The 24,558-nt window shown below is 45.4% G+C and overlaps 2 protein-coding genes across 3 annotated transcripts in view; both read left to right on the forward strand.

The window, feature by feature from the left end:
- LOC128403574 (uncharacterized) overlaps nucleotides 1-7,091 on the forward strand; it is a 24,922-nt gene extending 17,831 nt beyond the window's left edge. Inside the window, exons 12-17 of the mRNA XM_053368458.1 lie at nucleotides 1,408-1,521; nucleotides 3,381-3,542; nucleotides 4,147-4,260; nucleotides 4,976-5,034; nucleotides 6,270-6,365; nucleotides 7,072-7,091. Coding sequence (XP_053224433.1) covers nucleotides 1,408-1,521; nucleotides 3,381-3,542; nucleotides 4,147-4,260; nucleotides 4,976-5,034; nucleotides 6,270-6,282 — 462 coding nt within the window. The 3' untranslated portion in view covers nucleotides 6,283-6,365; nucleotides 7,072-7,091. The remainder of the gene's footprint in view (nucleotides 1-1,407; nucleotides 1,522-3,380; nucleotides 3,543-4,146; nucleotides 4,261-4,975; nucleotides 5,035-6,269; nucleotides 6,366-7,071) is intronic.
- Nucleotides 7,076-24,558, forward strand: part of LOC128407492 (unconventional myosin-XVB-like) — a 70,018-nt gene continuing 52,535 nt past the window's right edge. Inside the window, exons 1-9 of one of the 2 annotated variants that reach the window (XM_053375901.1) lie at nucleotides 7,076-7,203; nucleotides 9,809-9,934; nucleotides 11,270-11,347; nucleotides 12,176-12,330; nucleotides 12,537-12,582; nucleotides 13,855-13,979; nucleotides 14,507-14,624; nucleotides 15,646-15,821; nucleotides 16,036-16,129. In XM_053375901.1, the coding sequence (XP_053231876.1) occupies nucleotides 7,168-7,203; nucleotides 9,809-9,934; nucleotides 11,270-11,347; nucleotides 12,176-12,330; nucleotides 12,537-12,582; nucleotides 13,855-13,979; nucleotides 14,507-14,624; nucleotides 15,646-15,821; nucleotides 16,036-16,129 (954 nt within the window). In that variant the 5' untranslated portion in view covers nucleotides 7,076-7,167. Of the gene's footprint in view, nucleotides 7,204-9,808; nucleotides 9,935-11,269; nucleotides 11,348-12,175; nucleotides 12,331-12,536; nucleotides 12,583-13,854; nucleotides 13,980-14,506; nucleotides 14,625-15,645; nucleotides 15,822-16,035; nucleotides 16,130-23,022; nucleotides 23,075-24,558 lie in introns of those variants that run through there. The other variant, XM_053375902.1, reaches the window with a different exon arrangement.

The raw sequence follows: 24,558 nt of genomic DNA on the forward strand, positions 1-24,558 counted from the left end.
CACTCTGGGATGGTAATGGTGATGATTATGATACCACCTACACATGATGTGGGAAGTCACATCCTCCTGAGCAAAAGCTGCACCTCCATGTGGGAAGGTAACTAGTCTACAGAATCACCTTGCAAATTCTGAAGCTTGAACATGGCAAACTAAGAGATTTGGGGGGGGGGGGGTCCATAAACATGGATCAGTGAAGTTAGACATCAGACAGTAGTATCCTACAATCACTGTGTCCACCATCTGTACAGTTCATTTTAAAATCTCAGAAAACTGCTGGCAGTCAGCAACCTTTTTTTCTCCCAAGTAGTATACAGTCATACCTTGGGTTAAATATGCTTCAGGTTGAGCGTTTTCAGGTTACGCTCTGCGGCAACCCAGAAGTAACAGAACACGTTACTTCCGGGTTTCGCCACATGCGCAGACGCTCAAAATGATGTCATGCGCAGAAGCAGCAAAATGTGACACACGCAGACGTGCAGTCGCGTGTTACATTCTACTCAGGATGCGAACAGGGCTCCGGAACAGATCCTGTTCGCATCCAGAGGTACCACTGTATTCCTGTTAAAGAGAACGATGCTGATCCACACTATACACTTATAGCACATCCATGACCTCCCCTAAAGCAGGCATAGGCAAACACGGCCCTCTGGATGTTTTTTTGGAACTACAACTCCCATGATCCCTAGCCAACAGAACCAGTGGTCAGGGATGATGGGAATTGTAGTCCCAAAACATCTGGAGGGCTGAGTTTGCCTATGCCTGCCCTAAAGAATCCTGAGAACTGTAGTTTGTTAAGCTGGCTGTAATAATAATAATAATAATAATTTATTTTTTTATTTATTTATACCCTGCCCATCTGACTGGGTTTCCCCAGCCACTCTGGGTGGCTCCCAACAGAATGTTAAAAAAACACAATAAAATATCAAACATTAACAAAAACTTCCCTAAACAGGGTTGCCTTCTCAAAGTCAGATAGTTGTTTATTTCCTTGACATCTGATAGGAGGGCGTTCCACAGGGTGGGCGCCACTACTGAGAAAGCCCTCTGCTTGGTTCCCTGTCTAGGGGTTGGTCCTCCAGGAAGGGAAGCTGCTGTTCCTAGGACTCTTCAGGGTTGAGCCGCATGCTTTAAATGTGTGTTGGATGTGCTTTATATGTATGGGGTGGGATTCAACTTGAGTCCTGATAACTAGCGCAACGGGGCTTCCACCCCTCCCCTTGTGCTCCCCCTGATATTGACTCATTGGAGTCAGAAGAACCTCCAAAAAATGTGCAGGGGAGAGTAGAAGGAGGATTGTTCTGTCTGGCAAGCGAAAAAGCCCGAGATGACAGAACAATTGCAATAGCAGAATGTTAAATTCCTCCCATGGTGTGGATCTGCGAGGGCCACCTCCTCTTTGTTTTTTAGGGCCGAGGTGAAAGGAGCTTTCATGTGTTTTATGAGCTGCTGTGTGGTCTTCCAGTAGGACAAAAAGAGGAACTTTACCTGCAAGAGGCAGAGACTTACTTTTATCTAAACCAGGCAAGTAAATAGATGGTTTTAGAGACTCATCTGAACCACAGCAGTGCTTGTCTTGCTTTACAGAAATAGCTTGACTCTGATGTATTTTTCCCACTCCCCAATTCTGCAGGGCTAACCCTTTTATAAGGATTTAAAAGGTTTTATAGGGGGTGAAATTACTGGACTCGAAAAAGAAATCTGAACTAAAATATCTCATGGGCAGGCTGACCCATTCATATCGATGCAATTTCATTTAACCTGCCTCTTTCTGAGGGCTTGCGGAAGTAATAGCGTGTTCTTCTTGTTGTTGTCAAAAATTTCCATACCACCATTCATCTGAGGATCACAGGGCAGCTGAAACAAAATGCATACAAAAGTAACAAACCAAAGCAACTCCCCCAAGAAATTCACTCTATACCTAGATAATCCTTGCTGTGGAATGGCATCCAACAGAAGGCAGTTTTTAGCACTTTCAGAATGCAGAAGCTTTAATAGACCAGAAGAGGAAGGATGTGGAATAGTTATATACCCAGTCTACAATATGCCACTTATACACCCAGTAGGTCACTGCAGTCTGTGGGAGAACCTCTTCCTCATGTTCCAAAGAGCTCAGAAGCTCCAAAGTACCGTAACTTGAAGCAGGGCTTTAGGGTGGCTGCTCCCGCTCTTGCACTTTCTGGAAACAACTGAAGACATTGTTGTTCCAACATCCCTTCCCAGGTGGATGAATAGGTCTCTGCCATTGGTGCCTTACTTGTGTGGAAGGCGATTAAATGTGAGGTGCTCATTAAGTAAAGGTAAAAGGGACCCCTGACCATTAGGTCCAATCGTGGCCGACTCTGGGGTTGCGGCACTCATCTCGCTTTACTGGCCGAGGGAGCCGGCGTACAGCTTCCGGGTCATGTGGCCAGCCTGACTAAGCCGCTTCTGGCGAACCAGAGCAGCACACGGAAACGCCGTTTACCTTCCTGCCAGAGAGGTACCTATTTATCTACTTGCACTTTGACGTGCTTTCGAACTGCTAGGTTGGCAGGAGCAGGGACCAAGCAATGGGAGCTCACCCCGTCACGGGGATTCGAACCGATGACCTTCTGATCAGCAAGTCCTAGGCTCTGTGGTTTAACCCACAGCGCCATGTGCGTCCCTGAGGTGCTCATTACATGAGAACAAATTCTGCTGCTTAGGCTAGAGTTAAGTGGAATTGGAAACCCTTCAATGGGTGTAGTTCACATTGTAGAATACCATATTTTTTGCCCCATAGGACGCACTGGCCCATAGGACGCACCAAGTTTTTTTGGGCCTTCAGACCAGGTCCGGGGACAGCGGGAAGACGCGCTGCGCCTCCCAGCTGTCCCCGGAGCTTGCGGGGCAGGCAGCGGGGAGAAGCGCTCTTCTCCCCGCCACCCGCCTTCAGACCAGGTCCGGGGACAGCGGGAAGACGCGCTGCGCCTCCCCGCTGTCCCCGGAGCTTGCGGGGCTGGCGGCGGGGAGAAGCACGTGTCTCCCCGCTGTCAGCCTCCAAACCACATCAGGAGACAGCGGGATGGTGGCGTTCCGCCTCCCCGCTGTCCCCCGACCTTGTGGGGCTGGTGCTGGGGCTCTCCTGAAGCCTGGAGAGCGAGAGGGGTCGGTGCGCACCGACCCCTCTGGCTCTCCAGGCTTCAGCGAACGCCTGCATTTGCCCCATAGGACGCACGCACATTTCCCCTTCATTTTTGGAGGGGATAAAGTGCATCCTATAGGGCGAAATATACGGTATGTACTTTGAAAATAGCCCCTCATTCACAAAAATCCAGAGTTTATGGGCTTCCTACCAGGAAGCGTAAGTATTCCCAGGGCAAGTTCATTCCTAACTATGCAAACTTGTGTTGACTCTCAAGGGCCGAGTGTGTGAGCTTCCAGGAAAGCGGGATGATCACGATTTTCTGGTCTTAATTAAGGCTCTCCAGACAATAGGTCTCTCCAGTGACCAGCTGAACTCCATCTGGGCAGTGCTCTCTGGCATACTGCAGTTGGGAAACATCTGTTTTACATCCTGTGAGGTATGTTGCATCTTTGCAAAATCAAGGTGTTATTAGCAATACCACCTGAGCCCAGTAGAAATGGCCCTGGGACATTTTTTTTCCATTTAGGGTGCCTCTGAACAGTCAGTATTTTGTGTGTGGCAGCAGGGGGATTCTAGAGCTAACCAAAACCTTAGGATTGCACAGTTAAAAGTGCATTAAAGAGCTCTAGTGCAACAAATCCAAAAAACAGACTTTTTGCAGTTAGGAAACTGACAAGGAAATGTACTGAAAAGTGTGGGATTAAATAATTGTTAACCACAGGAAGATACATAATGCCTTCAGATCAAGACAGATGCTTATTGTCATCTAACCACCCCACAGAGAAACTGGAATAAATGCTCAAAAAAGACCCAATGTGTTCTAATCTCCAGTTAGGCATTTGCAAGAGAAGATGATGATTTAGGTAACCTAATCCAAAACTAAGGAAGATCTGAAGAGTTTTAGGAATACTGACACCCTGTGAAATGACTACATTGCACAGTGCGGTCTGTGTTCTTGGATGTCTTAAGGATTGAAATTTTGGTGTAAATAATGTCCTCATTTCATATCTTCCTCTCTCTTTGTATACACGACCATCTAGAAAGAATCCTCTGAGTTTGCACTCATCCCCAGTGAAACGGAAATCCAGATTGTTGCCAGTTTGCTGCATATTTCAGCAGATCTTCTTCAAAGGGCCATCACCCACCGAGTCACTGTGAGCATCTCTTTCTCTTGTTGGCACGTCTTACTTCTTCTCATGCTTTTCACAGAGGAGGATTTTGTGTTTAAGTGATATGGATTGTGTTGTGTTGTGGGAACAAGATAGAAGAACCTATCTGCCTGCCTTCCCTGTGGTTTATCTGCAGTGGGATCAGAAAAGAATGTCTACTGGTAGCTGGCTCCACTGTGCCATCTATTGTACATTCGTAGGACTGTCCTATCTTGCAAGCACTCTTTTTTTTATATGTCGATGTAAACGTCTTTAGGAAAACAAATAAACTCCTTGATTTTCCTAGCTGGAGCATAATCAAACAGTCAAATTGTGATTTCGGTTTGGTTCAGGTTTAAGCCTTCACTCGCATTAAGCATGTTTAATTTGGTTCTAGCCAATAAAGCAAAATAATGTGAAAAGCACTTGCTAGATTTGATGGTGCGTTTGACTTGAGTAAATACGGTATTTTCAAAACAAGGTGAAAGGGAATGCATGTTTTTCATCTTGGTGCAGATTATATCAGTTTATGGGCACAAACAAGAATGCCTACAGATGAAAAGAATGAACAAAGATGCAGAGTCATATTAGAGCTTTTGTATTCCAAAGACTCCTGAGCAGAAATCTTTATTATACAAAGTGATTGAAATTGTCCAAAAGCTCCTATTTTGAGAAATTAAAATGCCACCAGTCTCTATATCTAACATTTCTCTCTCCTCAGGAAACATGTTATGACCGGATATTCACTCCATTGTCAGTAGAAAGTGCTATAGATGCCAGGTAACCTTCATGGCTTTTATCTGTCTGGTGCCTGTCTGCTAGCTTTTCATCCAAATAACAATATTTTCTGTTTTTTTCTTTAAAAATAAAATTGCTCTCTCTCCACTTCTTCAGGGATGCAATCGCCAAAGTTTTGTATTCCCTGCTCTTTGAGTGGCTGCTGATGAAAATCAATGAGTGGCTGGCCCCGTTGGAAATGGACAGCACTGTTGGCATTGTTGACATATATGGCTTTGAGGTCATTTCCTGTGTTTACAGTGTCTTTGAGGGCAGCTTTCTGTTTTTGCCCTGTGCTAGTGTATGCATGAATGCTGACGACAAGTCTTCTTGAAATTGCTTGTGGAAAATACGTTGGCAGGTGCTTTTCCATGCAGTCTCCCTTGACATTTGCTATGTAGGATCAGTTGGCATGTAGGCATTGGAATCGTCTGCAAAGCAGCCGCACAAAATTGGGAGCATTGGCAGTTTGTCTGTATTGAAGGTCTGGGACACAGTGGGCAGATCTGGTTATGATTGGTTTAATGAGCACTCATGAAGGCTTGTCTCTGGCCACTATGTGGCATACCCTCCTCACAAGTATTTAGGTCAGAGCAGTTTTGCTTCTCCCTCTCCACACCTCTATAGTTCTAAAATAGTACTGACGAATGGTTCCTTTTGCTTCAAATGCACATATGATATATATCTCTTTCTCTCTATACTGTCTTCTCACTTTGGAAATTTTGGAAAATTCAAATGCCCACCAGAAAGAACAGTGGAGAGGAGAGGAGGTGCATATGGACTGTCTCTTAGATCCATAAACTTGTAGTATTTCCAGGGCAAAACTACAGTGGTACCTCGGGTTACATACGCTTCAGGTTACAGACTCCGCTAACCCAGAAATAGTGCTTCAGGTTAAGAACTTTGCTTCAGGATGAGAACAGAAATTGTGCTCCGGCGGCAGTGGGAGGCCCCATTAGCTAAAGTGGTGCTTCAGGTTAAGAACAGTTTCAGGTTAAGAACAGACCTCCGTAACGAATTAAGTACTTAACCCAAGGTACCACTGTATTGTAACGGCCAGCAGGTTGTAGGCAAGAGTCCTACCAAATCTCAGCCATTAAAATTGATTAGCGCTATATGCTGAGACCATGAGGGTCTGTTGCCATTTTCTTCTTCATGCAAGGTGCCACCTGCCACTTTCCTTGTGGACTTTGTGTACCGGAAGCAAAAGAGGTTTGTGTCTTTCTTTGTATCCACAGGATCTCGGGGTGAACAGCCTGGAACAGCTGTGCATTAACTTTGCCAATGAACACCTCCAGCACTTGTTCAGCAGAATAGTCATCACCCAAGAGGAGGTAAAATATAAAGCTAGGCACATGTAGGTAGGTGCACAACTTATCCAAGAGCAAAAGAGGGAACCATTACATTGCACAGAGGCAGCTTTGTGTTATTGCGAAATTGTGAAAACACAAGTTGATAAAGAAAAAATTCACAATACATTCGTGGGTCTGAATCCTTAACCTGTTTTCATGATTCATTGTGGCTGGTTGGGGCCAATTTCATGCATAGATCTTGTCTTTTAGTTTGTGAGCACTCGGAATAAAGGAACAAAGACTTTATATGTATACAGCTGGCTCCAACCAGCATCACTGAATCATGAAAACAGACTCCTCCTTATCAACCTGTCTTCTCATAGCTTTCCTACCTCTCATGCAAATGTTTTTATACAAAGAGTGTGTTTTTGTATGTATTGTGTGGAAAAGATACCCGAACCATAGATTAAGAAATAGTTTACAGCAGAGTTTTCCAAACTTTTAATATTGGTGATGCACTTTTTAGAAATGCATCATTTTGTAACAAATTCAGTTTTACTAGCAAACCAGAGGCTAAACTAACCCCTTTCCAGCTCCAGGAGGAGCGTGGGGAGTGTTCATGTGACACACACACTGCAGCTGACGCACTAATGTGTTGCTGCACACAGTTTGGTAAAGCTCTGGTTTACAGAAAGACACATTTGATATTATGAATGCAGGCTTCGTTTGAATTATCTTTGACCACTAGGAGGAGTATGCAGAAGAAGACCTCATCTGGAGTCCTGTGTCCAAGATACCCAGCGAGTCCTGCCTGGATCTGATAGCTGCAAAGCCCCATGGGATTATGTGCATCCTGGACAATCAGACTTTACTATCACAGGTCAGGAGTTCATTAGATATCCCTTTCATATTTGCATGTCGGGTCCGGGGGTGTTTTTGTGACTGATGGTTCGTAGAGAAGGAGCAAAATGAGTGCTCTCAAAGAGGGTTCATGAGTGCCTCTTCCTCAGAATGTTATTTTTCTTACATTGGATTTTGTTGAAGTGTTACAAGAGGTAGATTATACCTAGATCTGGTGAGCAACACACACACAGAGAGAGAGAAAGTTTGACAAGAGTTGTTAATCAGATTTGCTGCGTGAACGTGGGTGACACATCGGCGCCTGTAAAGGTAAGGGACCCCTGACACTTAAGTCCAGTTGCAGATGACTCTGGGGTTGCGGCGCTCATCTCCCTTTACAGGCCGAGGGAGCCGGCGTCTGCAGACAGTTTTTCTGGGTCATGTAGCCAGTATGACTAAGCCACTTCTGGCACAATGCAACCCTGAAACCAGAGCAGCGCACGGAAACGCCGTTTACCTTCCCGCCAGAGCGGTACCTATTTATCTTCTTGCACTTTTTGGTGTGCTTTCAGACTGCTAGGTTGACAGGAGCTGGGACCGAGCAATGGGAGATCACCCCGTCACGGGGATTCGAACTGCCAACCTTCAATTGGCAAGCCCAAGAGGCTCAGTGGTTTAGACCACAGTGCCTCCCGCGTCCACAAAGCAAACACACAAAGTATGTACAACAGACACTCATCTCTAAACACCAGCAGATGCGCGTCAAGGAGCCTGATTGGGTTGGTCTGGTCTCTACCATGTTTATGTGTTATGGGCATTCAACACAGGCATATGCTGTTCCAAATATGTGTTTGCAAGCATGTGTGCCAAGGGGGCGACCATCTTGCTTTTGCCAAATTTAATAGATTCCTACACGACAATCTCAAAAGCCAACTGCTCTTCTGGCAGAAACCTTAATAATTTAAACAGAGTGTGTGTTGGTGCAGTTGTCTAGTCATTTGGCCTATTTTGAAGGCATTTTCCAATTCTCTTGAGATGACTATCTGCCAAAAAAGAAAAAGAAAAAAGAGAGAGTTGGAAGTTGGCAGGCATGATAAAATAGAACAGCTGTGGACATTATTTAATAAATATTTGCATTCCGGGCTTTCTAGATTTCTGACTGCTCAGCTGGTATTCATTTGTTGCAGGAGATTCAGACATCTCTCCTCCAAAGGAAGCTTCTGTTCTGAGGACACTTGATTTCCACACACACACACTGCCTGGTGTTAGATCCAGGTTTTGGAGAGTTGCCTTGGTCAAGTCACCCTCCCTGCCGTGAGTCTGCTTCCTCACTGCTGCAGGTGCAGGGGGCTTCTTCCAGTAGGCCCACTTCCTGTGGGGTGGGCCCTTGGCAGATGCCTGGCCATGCTGACCTTTGGCATCAACCTGCTGAGCATGCAGTGCACTCCCTCTCTCCAGAATTAGCATGAACATCTCCCTTTCCTGTAGAGAGAACAAAGAAGTGGCAAACAGGATTAGACTGTCTTTTTACTTTGCAGCAGTCCAGTACAGTGGTACCTCGGGTTACAGACGCTTCAGGTTACAGACGCTTCAGACTCCGCTAACCCAGACATAGTACCTCCGGTTAAGATACCTCAGGATGAGAACAGAAATTGCGTGCTGGTGGCAGGGGGAGGCCCCATTAGCTAAAGTGGTACCTCAGGTTAAGAACAGTTTCAGTATAAGAATGGACCTCCGGAACAAATTAAGTTCTTAACCCGAGGTACCACTGTACTTGGTACCAGATGGGGGGAACTAATTTAAGTTTAGCACTAAGAATCCCTTAAATATAAGATTGGACTTGTATCATATAGCAGTGGTTCCTAAACCTTTTTCCTCCCACTGACCACTTGAAAATCGCTGAGAATTTTGGTGGGCCATGTAATATTCCCCCCCCCCCCCGTCAAATGTAATGCTCTGTGCTGGATGCTGATGTGAATTTTATTGCATTTTATTGCTTCTTTTATTTCTTATATTGTATTACAACATGACTTCCATAGAATTCGAATTCTAAGTGTTTTTCATGGGCACTCCGTGAGCCACCTGGTCAATGGACCATAGTGGGAACCCAATTCCTATTGAAATGGCATGATAACAAGCAGATTGGTTTATCTGTGGGTCTGGCTCCCTAAACATTTAAAATACCTCCACATGTTACTAAGGATGTGGTTGATCAATACTTGTTTGTTTTTATTTATAAAAGCATTTATCTACCACAGTTTATACACTGCAATATGAGGGTGGTTTGCAGCAAGGAAACATCATTAAAAAAGCAATCATTACAATCGCTGGCCAGTCAAAACAGCTTCAAACAGCAGCATAGACCTGTCAGCATAAAAAAAAGTCTTGAAGAGATACCTGAAAGTCAAAATCAAGGATACCTGCCAAATCTCGGCTGGTAGACAATTCCACATCATGGGGATGGTGACACAATGGCTGAATATGCACTATACATTTAAAGTATATGCCAGCTCTGTGAGGGCTACATTGCATTGCCCAGCATTCTTTTTTTTGGGGGGGGGGATGTTTTTCCAAATGCACATAGCTGAAATGCCCAACTTCTAGTTGTTATTTTGCTGTGTGTGAGAGTTTTCTTTCTTATCCAGGCCACAGACCACACCTTCTTGCAGAAGTGCCATTACCATCATGCCAACAGCCCTTGGTATGTCAAGCCGAAGCTGCCTTTGCCTGTCTTCACTGTGCAGCATTATGCAGGACCCGTTACCTACCAGGTATATAGGAGCCTGCTCCCCTCCAACATCCCCTGCACTTGTTTGCCTAGCTCAAGCAGCACAAAGGCAAGTTTTGCTCACCCAAGCAAGTAGGACAGGCATAGGCAAACTCTGGCCCTCCAGATGTTTGGGACTACAATTCCTATCATCCCTGGCCACTGGTCCTGTTAGCTAGGGATGATGGGAATTGTAGTCCCAAACACCTGGAGGGCCAGAGTTTGCCTGTGCCTGAAGTAGGACACGTCAGTTTGCCACAACTTCATCTGGTGAGGTTCTGGATGGCAGCATACGCAAGTGCCACTTTACTGCTAGTAATCCAAAGGAAGAGCCCTGGGCTGTATCAGTCTCTTCACTCTGGATTGGTCACCCAGCAGGGGGGTACAAAGAGCTCACAGTTTTGCAACCCCAAATTTAATGGTCTTAAAGTGCCTTCTAAACATACATACAGTGGTGCCTCGGGTTACAGACACTTCAGGTTACAGATTCCGCTAACCCGGAAGTAGTACCTCGGGTTTAGAACTTTGCTTCAGGATGAGAACAGAAATCATGCAGCGGCGGCATGGCAGCAGCAGAAGGCCCCATTAGCTAAAGTGGTACCTCAGGTTAAGAACAGTTTCAGGCTAAGAATGGACCTCCAGAACCAATTAAGTTCTTAACCCAAGCTACCACTGTACTGCTCTTTCAATTTGTCCTCTTCCAATCTGTTATCTAGAGTAGAATTCTAAGTAGTGCTAAATGGGGTATGCATACACTGAATGAGGTCCCCTCGCTCAATAAGACTCGCCCTGTCTTATTTCCCTAAATCTGTTTTTGGTTTTTCTCCAACCCTCCAGAGCAGATTTACGGGACAATGGAGTGGGAAGTCCCATTGTGAGACTAGTTCCTGTTTCAGGCATGCAACAACTTACTTGAATGCTGTCCATTGTATTGAATGGTTCTTTAGAAAAAGAAGGGCTAGACAATTTTTTTTGGGGGGGGGAATAGAACTGAAATTATGACTTGATTATTATGACTTGATTTGGGTTGGGCAAAATTGTTTATTTGACTGGATAGTGGACCTCCAGCTTCACAGGCAGCTATCCTGGTTTCTAATCTGCAAAAACAAGTCAAGAGTTAGGGCTGAAGAGCTTCCTCAGAAAAGACTAGAAATCAGGATTGCAAGTAAACTAAGAACTTTACTGACAGGAGATTCACAGTGCACTCCTGAACATGTCTACTTAGAAGTCCCATTGATGGACTTCAGTGGAATTTACTCCTAGGTAAGTGGGAAAGTTGGTATCGGATTGCAGCCTCAGAAGCTCTGTTAACGTAGTGATGTGGAATTTGGCTTTACAGGTCCACAAGTTTCTGAATAAAAACCATGATCTGTTACGCCCAGAGGTCCTGGAGATATTTTCCCACAGCCACCACAAGGTACAGTCAAATAGTTTGGGTTAATTATTATGCTTCTGCAGTGCAGACTATTCCTATGATCTCACAGTCAAGAGACGTACAGCTCTGTCTGATACTAATTTATTTGTGCTGCGGTATTGGTAGACATCAAGAGACACTTAATTGTATACCAGTTTCCTGGTGGATAGAAAAATCACTCCTGAGGTGTATATGCTTTCACATGACACTCCCTTGCTCCAAGATAGCTCTGTTTTGTTTGTTTGTTTGTTTGTTTCAGAGAGGAGTTGGTTTACTTTTAGATTTATTTTATAACTGGCGCAAACATCTGCAGCTATGGTTCCATCTTCTGCATAAGCAGCACTGGTTGATCAAACTTTTATATATAAAGGATACAGTGGTACCTCGGGTTACAGACGCTTCAGGTTACGTACACTTCAGGTTACAGACTCCACTAACCCAAAAATAGTACCTCAGGTTAAGAACTTTGCTTCAGGATGAGAACAGAAATCGCACGGCGGCGGCACGGTGGCAGCGGGAGGCCCCATTAGCTAAAGTGGTGCTTCAGGTTAAGAACAGTTTCAGGTTAAGAACGGACCTCTGGAATGAATTAAGTTCTTAACCAGAGGTACCACTGTACTGTGTAATTGTAGAACCTTATGTAAAGGACATCTGTTCTAAGAGGCTATAATAAAGTTTTATTTGTTGATCTATTGGATTGTTTGAAAACTGCCCTTTGCTTTTTTCATTGGCGGAGTATGGAGGGAGCTGGTTCTTCTCCATGCTAACGTTTCAACTAAATGTTCTAAGTTTATTCTGAAGCTTTGATTTATTTTGTCCACCTCTCTGAAGCTGGTGTCCCACCTTTTTGAGAAAGTGAAGGAACAGCAGATGAACCAGAGAGAACCAGGGAGTGGAACTAGAGTCCAAGGGCTGACACATCAAGCTTCTACGTTAGTGTCTAGATTCCAGCACTCCTTGCAAGATCTCACAGCTAAGCTAGACAGGTGAGGGAAGGTGGTGGTGCTACCACCAATTTGTGTTGCCACCTCCCGGCACAGAGCATAAGCCTGTGGGAAGGCGAGGTCAAAGAGTGAACTGCTGATCACCCGTTCATTGAGCTGTGGTTCTGAAGATGGAGAATCAGTTTGGAGCCACATCTCCTGTTGTTTTAAAATGGACGCACTTTACATCTTTTCTTTCTATCCTACAGGAGCCACATTTTCTTTGTTCGGTGCATCAAGCCTAATTCCAAAAAGGTAAGACTTGGTCTTTGCAGGGCTGGAATGTATAACCTGAGGCTATCTTTGAGATGCCACCAAGACAATGCCCCGGCTGAGTTATGCAGATCAATGGAAAGTTCTTACATACACATGCTCAAGGATAGCTCAGTCGGTAGAGCATGGGACTTTTAAATCTCACGGTCATGGGTTCAAGCCTCACATTGGGCGAAAGATTCCTGCATTGCTGGGAGTTGAGCTAGATGACCCTAGTGGTCCTTTCCACGTCTACAATTCTTTGATTCTGTGAAAACATGCTCTAACCCAGGTGTTAGGAACCTCTGGGTCTCCAGGTGTTGCTGAACTACAGCGTCCATCAACTTTTGCCATTGGCAGTTCCATGGATGCTTGTCCAATGACCAGAAAGTCTGCTCCTGAGCACAGTAACGTTTTGGCAGCCCACCCCTCGTATTCTGATGGCTAGAAACTTGCTGTAAAAACAAACGACACTTTAGATGTCCATCTAGTTCCTCTGCTAGAAACAGCGTCAAATTACGTATACAGTGGTACCTCTGAATGCGAACAGGATCCATTCCAGAGCCCCGTTCGCATCCTGAAGTGAATGTAACCCGCGTCTGTGCGTGTGCAGGTTGCAGTTCGCCACTTCTGTGCATGTGCGTGACGTCATTTTGAGCATCTCCACATGCGCAAGTGGCAAAACCCAGAAGTAACGTGTTCCATTACTTCTGGGTCGCCATGGAGCACAACCCGAAAATGCTCAACCTGAAGCAACTTTAACCCAAGGTATGACTGTATTTGGAAGCTAGATGAGAAACTGTTTTGCTCATTGCAGGTCTTGTACCAATATTCCCTCTCATGTATCCAAAATCTCAGCCACCCTGTAAATAGTAATCATGTGGACTATAACACCTAAGAAGGGCTGGTGTCTTACTCTACATAGGCTGCCCTGACACAAGCCATTTGGGTAGCCATCCCTTTAATGCAGGGGTGTCCATATGATATCCTCCCCACTCCAGTGTTGTCCTTGACCTCTCCCCCCTTTAAATGTGTTTTTCCTTTGAAATCTTTGGAAAGTCAGAATTGGGAAAAGACCTCCAATTAAAGAGGGGAAATGTCCAGGGCAGCACAGGAATATCCACATGTTGTTCGGATGTGGACAAGCCCCGGGATCACAGATGTAATTTGTGGGGGGAGCCGGCAAGGTACTGGTTCTTTTCAGCGGCCTTTCTGTGTCTTGTACTCGTTCCCTTCTTTATTTGGCTAATTGAGACCATTCCCTTTAAACTTCAGGTGCCAAACATCTTCGATACTGAATACGTGGCTTCTCAGCTAAGGCATTCTGGGATTTTGGAGGCCATATGCATCAGGAAAGAAGGTTATCCCATCCGCATTCCATTCCGTCATTTCCTAATCAGGTGAGCCTGTTACTTGTCCCTCCTCCTATTTTAACACAACGTTGTAAAAGAAAGGCACACCAATAACATAATAACAATTTAAGATGCAATAACGATGGTAAATCAAGCACGCCAAACCAAACAGTTGGGGCAATAAAACACAGCGGCTGTCACAGCCAACTTCAAATGTTTTAGAACACTAATTGGAAAAGACTTCTAGGGTCAAAATCAGGTGTTATACCGGACTATAGGAACTATACTCAGAAAATACAGCAGTTGATCCTACATTTGGACATTCTCTGCAGACTCTTCATTTGACCTTAGGGAGTTGGAGGGGTGGGAAAGAGGGAGGTTTCTGAAAGCCTGGAACTTTGTGGTAAGGAAAAATGCACTGGAAAGCATAGAACCACCATGCAAACAAATCAGAACAAATGCTCAATAGACAGGTTGTCCCTGGCTCCCAAAGAGCTGGGATTTGCTTCCTTTCTCTGTAACACCCTGTGCTGAGGAGTTTTAGCAGATGGTTCTGTCTCCTTTCTGCTCATCAGGTATGGAGTCCTGGCTGGCCGAGGGCAGAACTCCTTGCAGGAGAGAGATGGCTGCACCGCAGTGCTTTCACAGGTGGTGGGAGATCTCTCAGAGCTCTATCAGATTGGAGTCACCAAGGTGGTGTGCCTTAGCAATTCTCTTCCCTGCAACTTATGAAAGGCCGTGTGCATGCTGTTGGTTTCATGGGGGGGGTGCATTCTCTTGGTAAGCTCGTGACTCTCACCACTGCCATGTGCTCTGTACAGGGCTACCCTTGGCCTGGTGCAAAATGCTGCGGGTAGACAGTTGATGGAGACAACAACTATCGCCAGCATGTAACTCCGGCACTCAAAAGCTTTCACTGGCTATTCATACGCTACCCGGCCAGGTTCAGGGTTCTTATATTGATTTACAAGGTCCTTAACAACTTGGGTCCAGGGCATCTCAAGGACTGCCTAATCCTTTATATGGCCAAGTGGAGATTTGAACCCTGGTCTCCCAGGTCCTGGTCTAACACTCTGGCCACTATACTACAAAGGCTCTCGATTCCAAAGGGGCAACTGGATTAGAGGCTTGGGGAATCTCCAGGCTTAGAGACCAATTTTGGCCCTCTAAGACTCTCTATCAGGCCATACCCTTCACTGATGACAACAACAACAACAATTTATTTATACCCCGCCCATCTGGCTGAGTTTCCCCAGCCACTCTGGAGAATGTTTTTGCCTGTAATGTGTCCTTACACTCTGATAGTGGCTCTTATCTGAATGGAGGATAGAGGGTGTGTGTTGGAACTAACTGTACAGAGATAAAATGAACATTTGTTGCTCTACCCACTTTCACCACTGGCATGTGGTCCTTTCGAGGTTGCCCAAAAGGAATGCTGCCCTTAGGCTGCAAAAGGTGGTTAGCCTAAATGGGCTCTTTTAGTTGCTAACTGGTAAAATAAATATTTTGGTATAAATCAAATATATACACTGAGCCTCAGCAACTCTTCATGCTCGACTGGAGAAAGACAGTAAATATGAAATAAACGCCCACTAGATGCATTTATTTGCATAGTCTTTGACAAATTGGTCATTGAAGACTTGGGCGTAGGTAATAATTAGGGCTATTCACTTGCAAATAGCAGTGTTCTTTATTGCCTCCTTTCCCCACCCAGGTGTTCTTGAAGGAAAAAGCGAGGCAGATGCTAGAGAGAAGATGGAATCAAAAGCTGAGCTGGGCGATTGTTACCCTTCAACGCAATCTCAGAGGCCTCATCAACCGTAGGCGGTTCCAGGTCTTTAAGGAGAAGGCCTTGGTCATCCAGGCTCATTTCCGGGGTTACCTGGCAAGGTCAGAAAGTGCAAAGGTTGTAGTGCTGTTGGAAGGCTTGAAGGCCACAGAACTGAACTGTTTTTAGCATTAAATGAAAGGCCAAACTCCATTCAGTGCTGGTGCAATCATGTGTACTGATTTCAGTGGGACTGGCTAGAAAGTTCCCCACCACCACCACATTCTCACAGTTGTCTCTTGTTTCCTGACTTCCCCTTTTCTTTGTAACCTCCAGGAAACGGTACCAAAGATTGAAGAAGACCCTGATGCGGTTTGGGGTGGCCATGCTCGTCTCTAGACCACTGACTCATAAGAGGAGGCAATACCAGGTAATAGGGTTACTGACAATTGGCAATGCAATAGGTAATATACTTTTCTGCTATAAGGTTTTATTTGAGGGATTGTGTGTGACATGTCTTAAAGCTATGGTTTTCCCAGTAGTGATGTATGGAGGTGAGAGCTGGACCATAAAGAAGGCTGATCGCCAAAGAATTGATGCTTTTGAATTATGGTGCTGGAGGAGACTCTTGAGAGTCCCATGGACTGCAAGAAGATCAAACCTATCCATTCTTAAGGAAATCAGCCCTGAGTGCTCACTGGAAGGACAGATCCTGAAGCTGAGGCTCCAGTACTTTGGCCACATCATGAGAAGAGAAGACTCCCTGGAAAAGACCCTGATGTTGGGAAAGATGGAAGGCACAAGGAGAAGGGGATGACAGAGGACTAGATGGTCAGATAGTGTTCGCGAAGCTACCAGCATGAGTTTCACCAAACTGCGGGAGGCAGTGGAAGACAGGAGTGCCTGGCGTGCTCTGGTCCATGGGGTCACGAAGAGTCGGACACGACTAAACAACAACAACAGTGTGACATGGGAATACTCGGCACATACGTTTTAGACAAGGTCCCAACAACAGAAAGCAAGGCAAGTTAGCAAGTTAATGCTTGCAACAGTGAATGATAGTGGAGATGGTCGTACTTCGAAGTTGTCCGGAGGTCCAGCAGAAGATAATAGAAAAGAGAAGCAGTTTCTCTGTGTGGGCTATCCACATGCTGTTCACGCACTTCAGGGCATTCTGTTATTGGAAGTATGTCACGGGACAGAGAGGGAACGCCCTTGGGGCAAGGGAAGGGGGAGTATCAGAGCAAGGAGAATCAGAAAGGAAATACAGGGCTCTCTGATGCTGAAAAGCCCTGTCACCAACCAGGAAGTTCAGGAACAGAAGGGGAAGCGGTGCTTTCCCACGCCTGCTATGTTGGAGAAGGAACCAAAGGAAGCCACTCCCCAAATCTGACTCCTCGGATTCAGATGCATGATTAGGAACTGTGGCTGTTTGCACATATGTTAATAAAGAACTGTAAATATCTCTCTGAGTGAGCAGAGGGTGTTTATTGCGAAGAGCAGACATCACCTTGACAAAGTAGGACTGGTGGAAGAGGGGGGGGGGAAACAGAGGTGCCGAAACTCACCATGAACACCTCCCTTGTTCTGTTATAATGACAATGGTGCCCACCTGAGAGGTACCAGAACTGAGTTCCAGCGAGTTCTGGCTGAAAAAAAGCCCTGATTGTAACCATTATATACACAGGGCAGAATGTTGTGGTCGATTTGAATGGTAGAAATCTGGGCTGAACCTCTTTAGGAGCCGTATGGAGTCATTTAATTATTTATTTTGAAACTCTGTTCATGTAGAAAGTTGTGCATCAGATTGGAATGTTGAATGAAGACCTCTTCCTGATATGCTAAGATCAAGAACAGGCATAGGCAAACTCGGCCCTCCAGATATTTTGGGACTACGGTTCCCATCATCCCTGACCACTGTTCCTGTTAGCTAGGGATGATGGGAGTTGTAGTCCCAAATCATCTGGAGGGCCGAGTTTGCCTATGCCTGATCAAGAAGCTTTTTTAATTGAGGATGCAACTAGCTATGGATCCAAGGTGGCTTTTTTAGTGGACACAGTAGATTAGAGTAAGAGTCTCTGTAATGTATTTCCAAAAACTTGCCTAGGGAGTAGCCCAGTTTGGACCTGTGTCACCCACATCTGGCTACTGGAATTTTCAGGTGGTCTCAATCTTTGTGTGAGGTTAGTCCAGAATAATGTGTGCCCAACTCCCAGAACGGCTGTGAGCACTAATCATGTGTGTATCTTTTGAGAAACACCCTGAACACACGTCTGCTGTGCTCTGACAACTTCATTTATATCTCTAAAATATTTGTTACAAGTGCTGGGGTATTACTGGTGTTACTATACTAGAAAATTTCAGCATTTTCACCAGCAGTCATGACTCGGGAGAAGATGAAACTTGGAAAAGAAACCGAGGCTAGCGCTCATTGTCATTGGTGGTTGTTTTTTTTTAAAGCATGTATATTCTGGCTAAAAAGCAACCCCCCACCCCTGGGCTTTTAATTTGGGGAGCGCCTTCTAACGATAGTTTTGTTTTGGGCACCGGCAAATGAGGACTGCTTTTCAGTCCAGGGGCAGTCATGGTAACCCTGTGGGTAGCCTCATTCTGTTGGTTGGTGAAGATGGATAGAGGCAAAAGTGGGTGGAGCAACAAATGTGACCATCACTTTTGTATAGCCAGCTGCATTCCGTTCAGAGGTTTCTATGCATACACTAGGGCTGCGTGTGGGCGCTAACTGGTTCGCAGCACAAAAAAGGTTCGCTTTTTGCAATCTGGAATCATTCGTGTTCATCCTAAACATGCTGCTTTCTGCGTAAATTGAATGTGGATCCTGCCATCCACAGGGGCGGGTATGGTTACTGGATACATGTTTGAAAAACCTTCCCTTTGATTAGGTTATTTGGAACCTTTTGCTTGCTGTACATGCCCCAGGTGAACGGAGAAGGAAGTGGCCAGTGTGAATGTGGTATATGCCTACTCAACAATGTCACTGAGCGGGTATGGATACACCTCCCCACCAGAGCTGCCTACATCTGTTGCAAGGGAGCAGGTGGCACTGAGCTTCTTGGGCTTGCTAATCGGAAGGTCGGTGGTTCGAATACCCACAACGGGGTGAGCTCCCGTTGCTCTGTCCCAGCTCCTCCCAACCTAGCAGATTGAAAGCACATCAGTGCAGGTAGATAAATAGGTACCACTGTGACAGGAAGGTAAACGGCATTTCCGTGTGCTCTGGCTTCCCTCACGGTGTTCTCTTGCACCAGAAGCGGTTTAGTCATGCTGGCCACATGACCCGGAAAGCTGTCTGCGGACAAACACCGGCTCTCTTGGCCTGAAAAGCAATATGAGTGCCGCACCCCATAGTCGCCTTTGACCTGTCTTAACTGTCCAGTGGTCCTTTACCTTTACATCTTTTGTAAAATGGACTCACTGCGAGATAATGCAGTGTGGATCTGCATTGAGCTTTTGTTTTTGGAATGAAGCCACTTTTTCAGTGAGCATTTTTAGGGAAGAAAAATATGAAATAGGCGTAGATTGTGTGAGGACTACATAGAAAATACAAGTACAGTCATACCTTGGTTGTCGAACGGAATCTATTCCGGAAGTCGGTTCAACTTCCGAAAATGTTCGCCGAGCAAGGTGTGGCTTCTGATTGGCTGCAGGTGCTTCCTGCACTCAGTCGGAAGCCGTGGAAGCTGCGTCGGACATTCAGCTTCCAAAAAACGTTCACAAACCAGAACACTTACTTCCGGGTTAGCGGCATTCAGGAGCCAAAACGGACGAGTACCAAGGCGTTTGACAACCAAGGTACAACTGTACTCTGTATCCATTGATTCTAAAATAGAATGCTAAGTGTGTACAGCCACCACACTTTCTTTATCTTAGAAAGTAAGAGGCATTACCACACTTCAGGCAAGTGTGTTCAAGGAGGGCACAGAGCAGGGCCAGTGAAGATTGTGGTCTGGGAAGGGGCTTGGGAGAGTCTTAAAGGCTTTATAGAAAGGCCTGAGGACCATATTCAGTGTCTCAGCCTGAGGTTCCCCACCCCTGATTGTAAATGAGACTTGTCAGGTGTCTTACATGCAAAGCACAGGCAGCCTTGATCTCCAGGAACTACGAAGAACCCTGGCTTATTCAAATGTGATGCAATTAATATGTGGGAAGGTACAAGGTCAACATGAGAAACTCTGACACACCTTTCCACCTGTTCTCTGGGACTCCCAGATAAGCAGAGAACATCATCCTGGTGTACCATCCAATGCTACTGGCTAAATTGCTTTTTTTGGCTCAGGGGGCCAAAAGCCATGGCAAGGATTGCCTCTGAAAGTACCAGGAAAATGGCTGCCAGGTGTGTGGTGATAAGTCCTGGGAGGCTCTGTGATATGCATGTAGTTCAAGGCTTCCTAGTCTGCTGTTCTGCCTGAGTTGAGCATGTGCTGTGCACCTGTCCTTCCCAGCCTGAATAGCTCCCGGCTCTTCTTTCCCAGGAAACCACCACAAAGCTGTGCTTTGGCTTCATCATTCCTGCCCTCAGTGTTTACTTTATGAATACACTCGGCACTTAGGAAAGAAAACGCAACAGTGTAAGGTCTCAAAGTTCACTGTTAAGACTTGCAGAACCTCCCTCTCCTTGTCATTCCACACTGGGAGGACTTTAGCCCTCTTCAGCCTTAACCTGGGCTGTGCCCCCTTGTAGCTCCTTTTGGCTGCTCAGTGGCAACAGCCACACAGCTGCACTCAGTGGGGAGGAAGAGAAAGGATACTCCATAGATCACGGAAGAGCAGGCAAGTGCCATTGTACAGGGCTCAGCAAATGTTTCGGTTACATATGGGAAAGACAAAGCCGGATAGGAGATTATGATTCTGCCACTCTATATGTCCTTCTGGGGAGAAATAAACACTCAGCTGTGAACCTTCATGGGCTGGTTTAAAATTGCATTCTCCAGCAGCTGGAAGGACAGGGGGAGAGGTAGGTGATTAAATTTTCCAAGCGCAGTACTGTATACTTTTGTCATATAGGACGTTCGTAATGTTAAATGCTAATGTAGCTTAGAGTTAAATAACTGGGACTAAATAGCATTGGGTAGAGAATTGCATTACCCTCTCCCATTCCATGCTGTTAAAACTTCCTGAAGCATCTGATTTTAGCCACAGTTGGAAACAGTATACTGGATTTGATGAACCATGGGTACAGGGCCCACCCGAAAATAAAGTTGTATGTGTCCTGCCAAGGACATTGCTATACAGTCATTGATTCATATTCTGGTTAAACATCTGTGGATAATTGTATTGTAGGAATAAAAGAGTTACCGTATTTTGCCATGCATAAGACAATGTTTTTTGCTGAAAAAATTGGGGGTCGTCTTATACATGGATGGTGAATGCACAGGGGTTAAAGAAAACACTACTTACATCCCCATGGCTGCTGTGAACAAGCTGCCAGAACCGCCCAAGCCACTGTCCCTCCCGGGTGCCAGGCTTGAATGATCTCTCAAAAAACACTCAAAAACTTTGGGCGATCTTGGTTCCTGGTGGGGCACGTTACCCCAGGTTGCTATGCCAGTGCTGGTGCTTTGAATATTTATTAAAATATCCAAGTTTTGTTTGATGTTTAAAATATTGATTTCTTAATTCTGGGTTCAAAAAAATAGGGGTCGTCTTATACCTGGGGGCGTCTTATACACGGGAAAGTACAGTGTCTCCTGCCCTGACATTACAACAATGATGTTGTGGTGTGTGCAGGGTTACCGATTGTAGGGTTTAACAGGGTTATAAGAAAGGTCTGTGAAACAAACCAGAAAGGAGGGGAAAGTGAAAGAGTCTTAAAGAGCTCAGCCTGCCTTGGTTTTCAGTCGCACCTTCAGAGATGGGAGTTGCTATACCTTACAGCGAGGGTACCCAGTGTGGTGCCCGCCCTCCGATATTCTGAACTACAACTCCCATTATCCCTGATTGTTCACCATGCTGGCTTGGGCTAAAAACATCTGGAGGACGCCACATTGGCTGCTGCTTTACAGTAGGGAGATTTGCATCATCTAGATTGACAAGAGAATTCAAATCCCCTTATCATAAGGAGAACATAAAAAGGGCCTGTTGGATCGAGCCAGTTGTGGTGCATCTAGTGCAGTACCCTGTTCTCACAGTGGCCAACCAGATGCCTATGGAAAGACCCAAAAATAAGGACATGAGAGATGAGTGCCACAACTCTCTCCTCATCTCTGATTCCCATCAACTTGTATTCAGGAGCATACTTTTCTCTGGGCAGTTTTGTCACACCATGCATAAGCTTACCGCTCCGTATCATGTCTCCTCTTACCTTTTCGTTTAAACTAAAAAGGTCAACCTTTCCTCACAGAGGAGTTGTGCCATCCCTTTGATGATTTTCCTGAACCTTCTCCAGCTGTATAATACCCGTTTTCAGGTGACTGGAACCGTACACAGTACCCCAAGTGTGGTTGCAGCATACGCTGTCATAATATCAATACGATCTGTGGCAATTTTATTTTAAATTCATCCCTAATTATCATTAGCATGGAATTTACCTTGCCTCACATGGGTTCATCTTCATCAAGCTATCAGGCACGACCCCCCAGGTCGTATTCCTGGTCAATCATCTCCACTTCATTTTTTAATAATAATAATAATAATACAGTGGTACCTCTGGTTACATACGCTTCAGGTTACATACGCTTCAGGTTACAGACTCTGCTAACCCAGAAATAGTACCTTGGGTTAAGAACTTTGCTTCAGGATGAGAACAGAAATCGTGCTCTGGCAGCGCAGCAGCAGCGGGAGGCCCCATTAGCTAAAGTGGTACCTCAGGTTAAGAACAGTTTCAGGTTAAGAACGGACCTCTGGAACTAATTAAGTACTTAACTCGAGGTACCACTATAATAATAATAATTATTATTTATTTATTTATTATTTATATTTTTTAACATGCTTTTTATTAGGTTATTGCTACAACACATACACATACACACCACACTTTAAAAATATATATAAAAAATCAAGTCCACTTCAGACCCATTTTACCCTTGTTTTCATTGAATTGCATTTGCTGTTTTGCATCCCCTTCGTTCAGTTCAGAGAGGTTCTTTTGGAGCTCTTTGCCACCCCGAACAATTGAGTATCATTCGCAAACCTGACTACCTCATTGCTCACCCCAAACCTTTATATCATTTATAAACAATCTAAAAAGCACAGCTCCTAGTAGCAATCCTTGGGTAATGCTGAAATTTCTTTTGCGCAAAGGATAGTCTGTCAGTGAACACACCTTGCAAGCATGCATGATTTTTTTTTATCCTGTCCTGATTACAGAGGAACGAGTCACTGGGCAAAGGTGCTGAGGAACGCAGGTGTCTGGAAAATGGTATGTCAATTAAATACAGGGTATAATCTGGCAAAGCCTGATAACATTTGTGAAACCAAAGCTTTGTTTTAGAGTTTTATGCTGACACCCCCGGTTTGCATGGGGAATAACTACCATTCACTTCAATGGGAGATGTTTTCCCCTGTGTAAATCTCCAGTATGGAGGCCTCAGTCCAGATTGAGACCATAGTGGGGTGGGGGGTGGGCAAAGGTCTGGACTGGGCAGCTGGGCTGGAAGGGATGCTGTCACAGCAGAAGTCCAGGGTCCCTCTCGCCAGAAAGAACAGGAGGGGTCTGACAAATGCAGCAGGTTTCACTTACACATTTTAAAGTGAAGTAATTGCCATCTGGGACGCGGGTGGCGCTGTGGGTTAAACCACAGAGCCTAGGACCTGCCGATCAGAAGGTGGCGGTTCGAATCCCCGCGATGGGGTGAGCTCCCATTGCTCGGTCCCTGCTCCTGCCAACCTAGCAGTTCGAAAGCACCTCAAAGTGCAAGTAGATAAATAGGGACCGCTCCAGTGGGAAGGTAAACGGCGTTTCCGTGCGCTTCTCTGGTTCACCAGAAGCGGCTTAGTCATGCTGGCCACATGACCCGGAAGCTGCACGCTGGCTCCCTCGGCCAATAAAGCGAGATGAGCGCCACAACCCCAGAGTCGGTCATGACTGGACCTAATAGTCGTTACCTTTTTACTAATTGCCATCTAAAGAGGGTCCTCACATCAGGCCGCTAAGTACGAAATCTAAAATTATCTGACTCCAACACTGCAGGCTGACAGTGTGTGTTTTTAAAATGCCATGCTCTTAAGGACACAGTTACAGAGTTGACATATTGTCTAGTTGAACCCTTGGTGTCTCTACTGTGTCAGAGACAGCGTTGGCAGCAAGTTGCCCTGTTCTGTGTCGACTTTCTTGAAATTGGTGCCTGCAGTTATAAGATGGATCATGCAGTTACAGTGCCGATACACCAATGTCAAAACATATCGGTGCTTAAGGTGCTGCCAGAACTCTTTGTGCTTAGTCTGTCCCTACAAAAGATCTGTTTATCCCTCTGGAATACTGGCACAGCTGTGTGTGCAGATTTAGCAAGCACAAAGCAGAGTTCTTTGATGTACATGCATGCCCAGGTTCTGGCAACGCCCTAATCCTCTGAACATTAGGGCAGATACAAATTGAAAATTCTGGTATTTCTCTCACAGTTGTTTTAATAGGGCCCTGCCACAAAAGGCAACATGGTAAAGCAACCTTCTCCAGGTGGCAGCAGAACTCAGGAAGGGAGAATAGAGGCAGAGATTGGGGTCTGAATGCTGCAAGAAGCCTTCCTAAAATGTTGACCCTATTGTGGGGGGAGGGTGCTATTGGGCTCCACTTTAGGCAGCAAAACCTCTTGGTGTTGTCAAGCTCTGGTATTGCCAAGTGACTTTAATCATTGATCTTTCCACTCTGTGATGATTGGTTTAGTGTGATTGTTAATCATTGGTTTA

Source organism: Podarcis raffonei, chromosome 2 (assembly GCF_027172205.1).
Source record: "Podarcis raffonei isolate rPodRaf1 chromosome 2, rPodRaf1.pri, whole genome shotgun sequence".
Taxonomy (NCBI): Eukaryota; Metazoa; Chordata; class Lepidosauria; order Squamata; family Lacertidae; genus Podarcis; species Podarcis raffonei.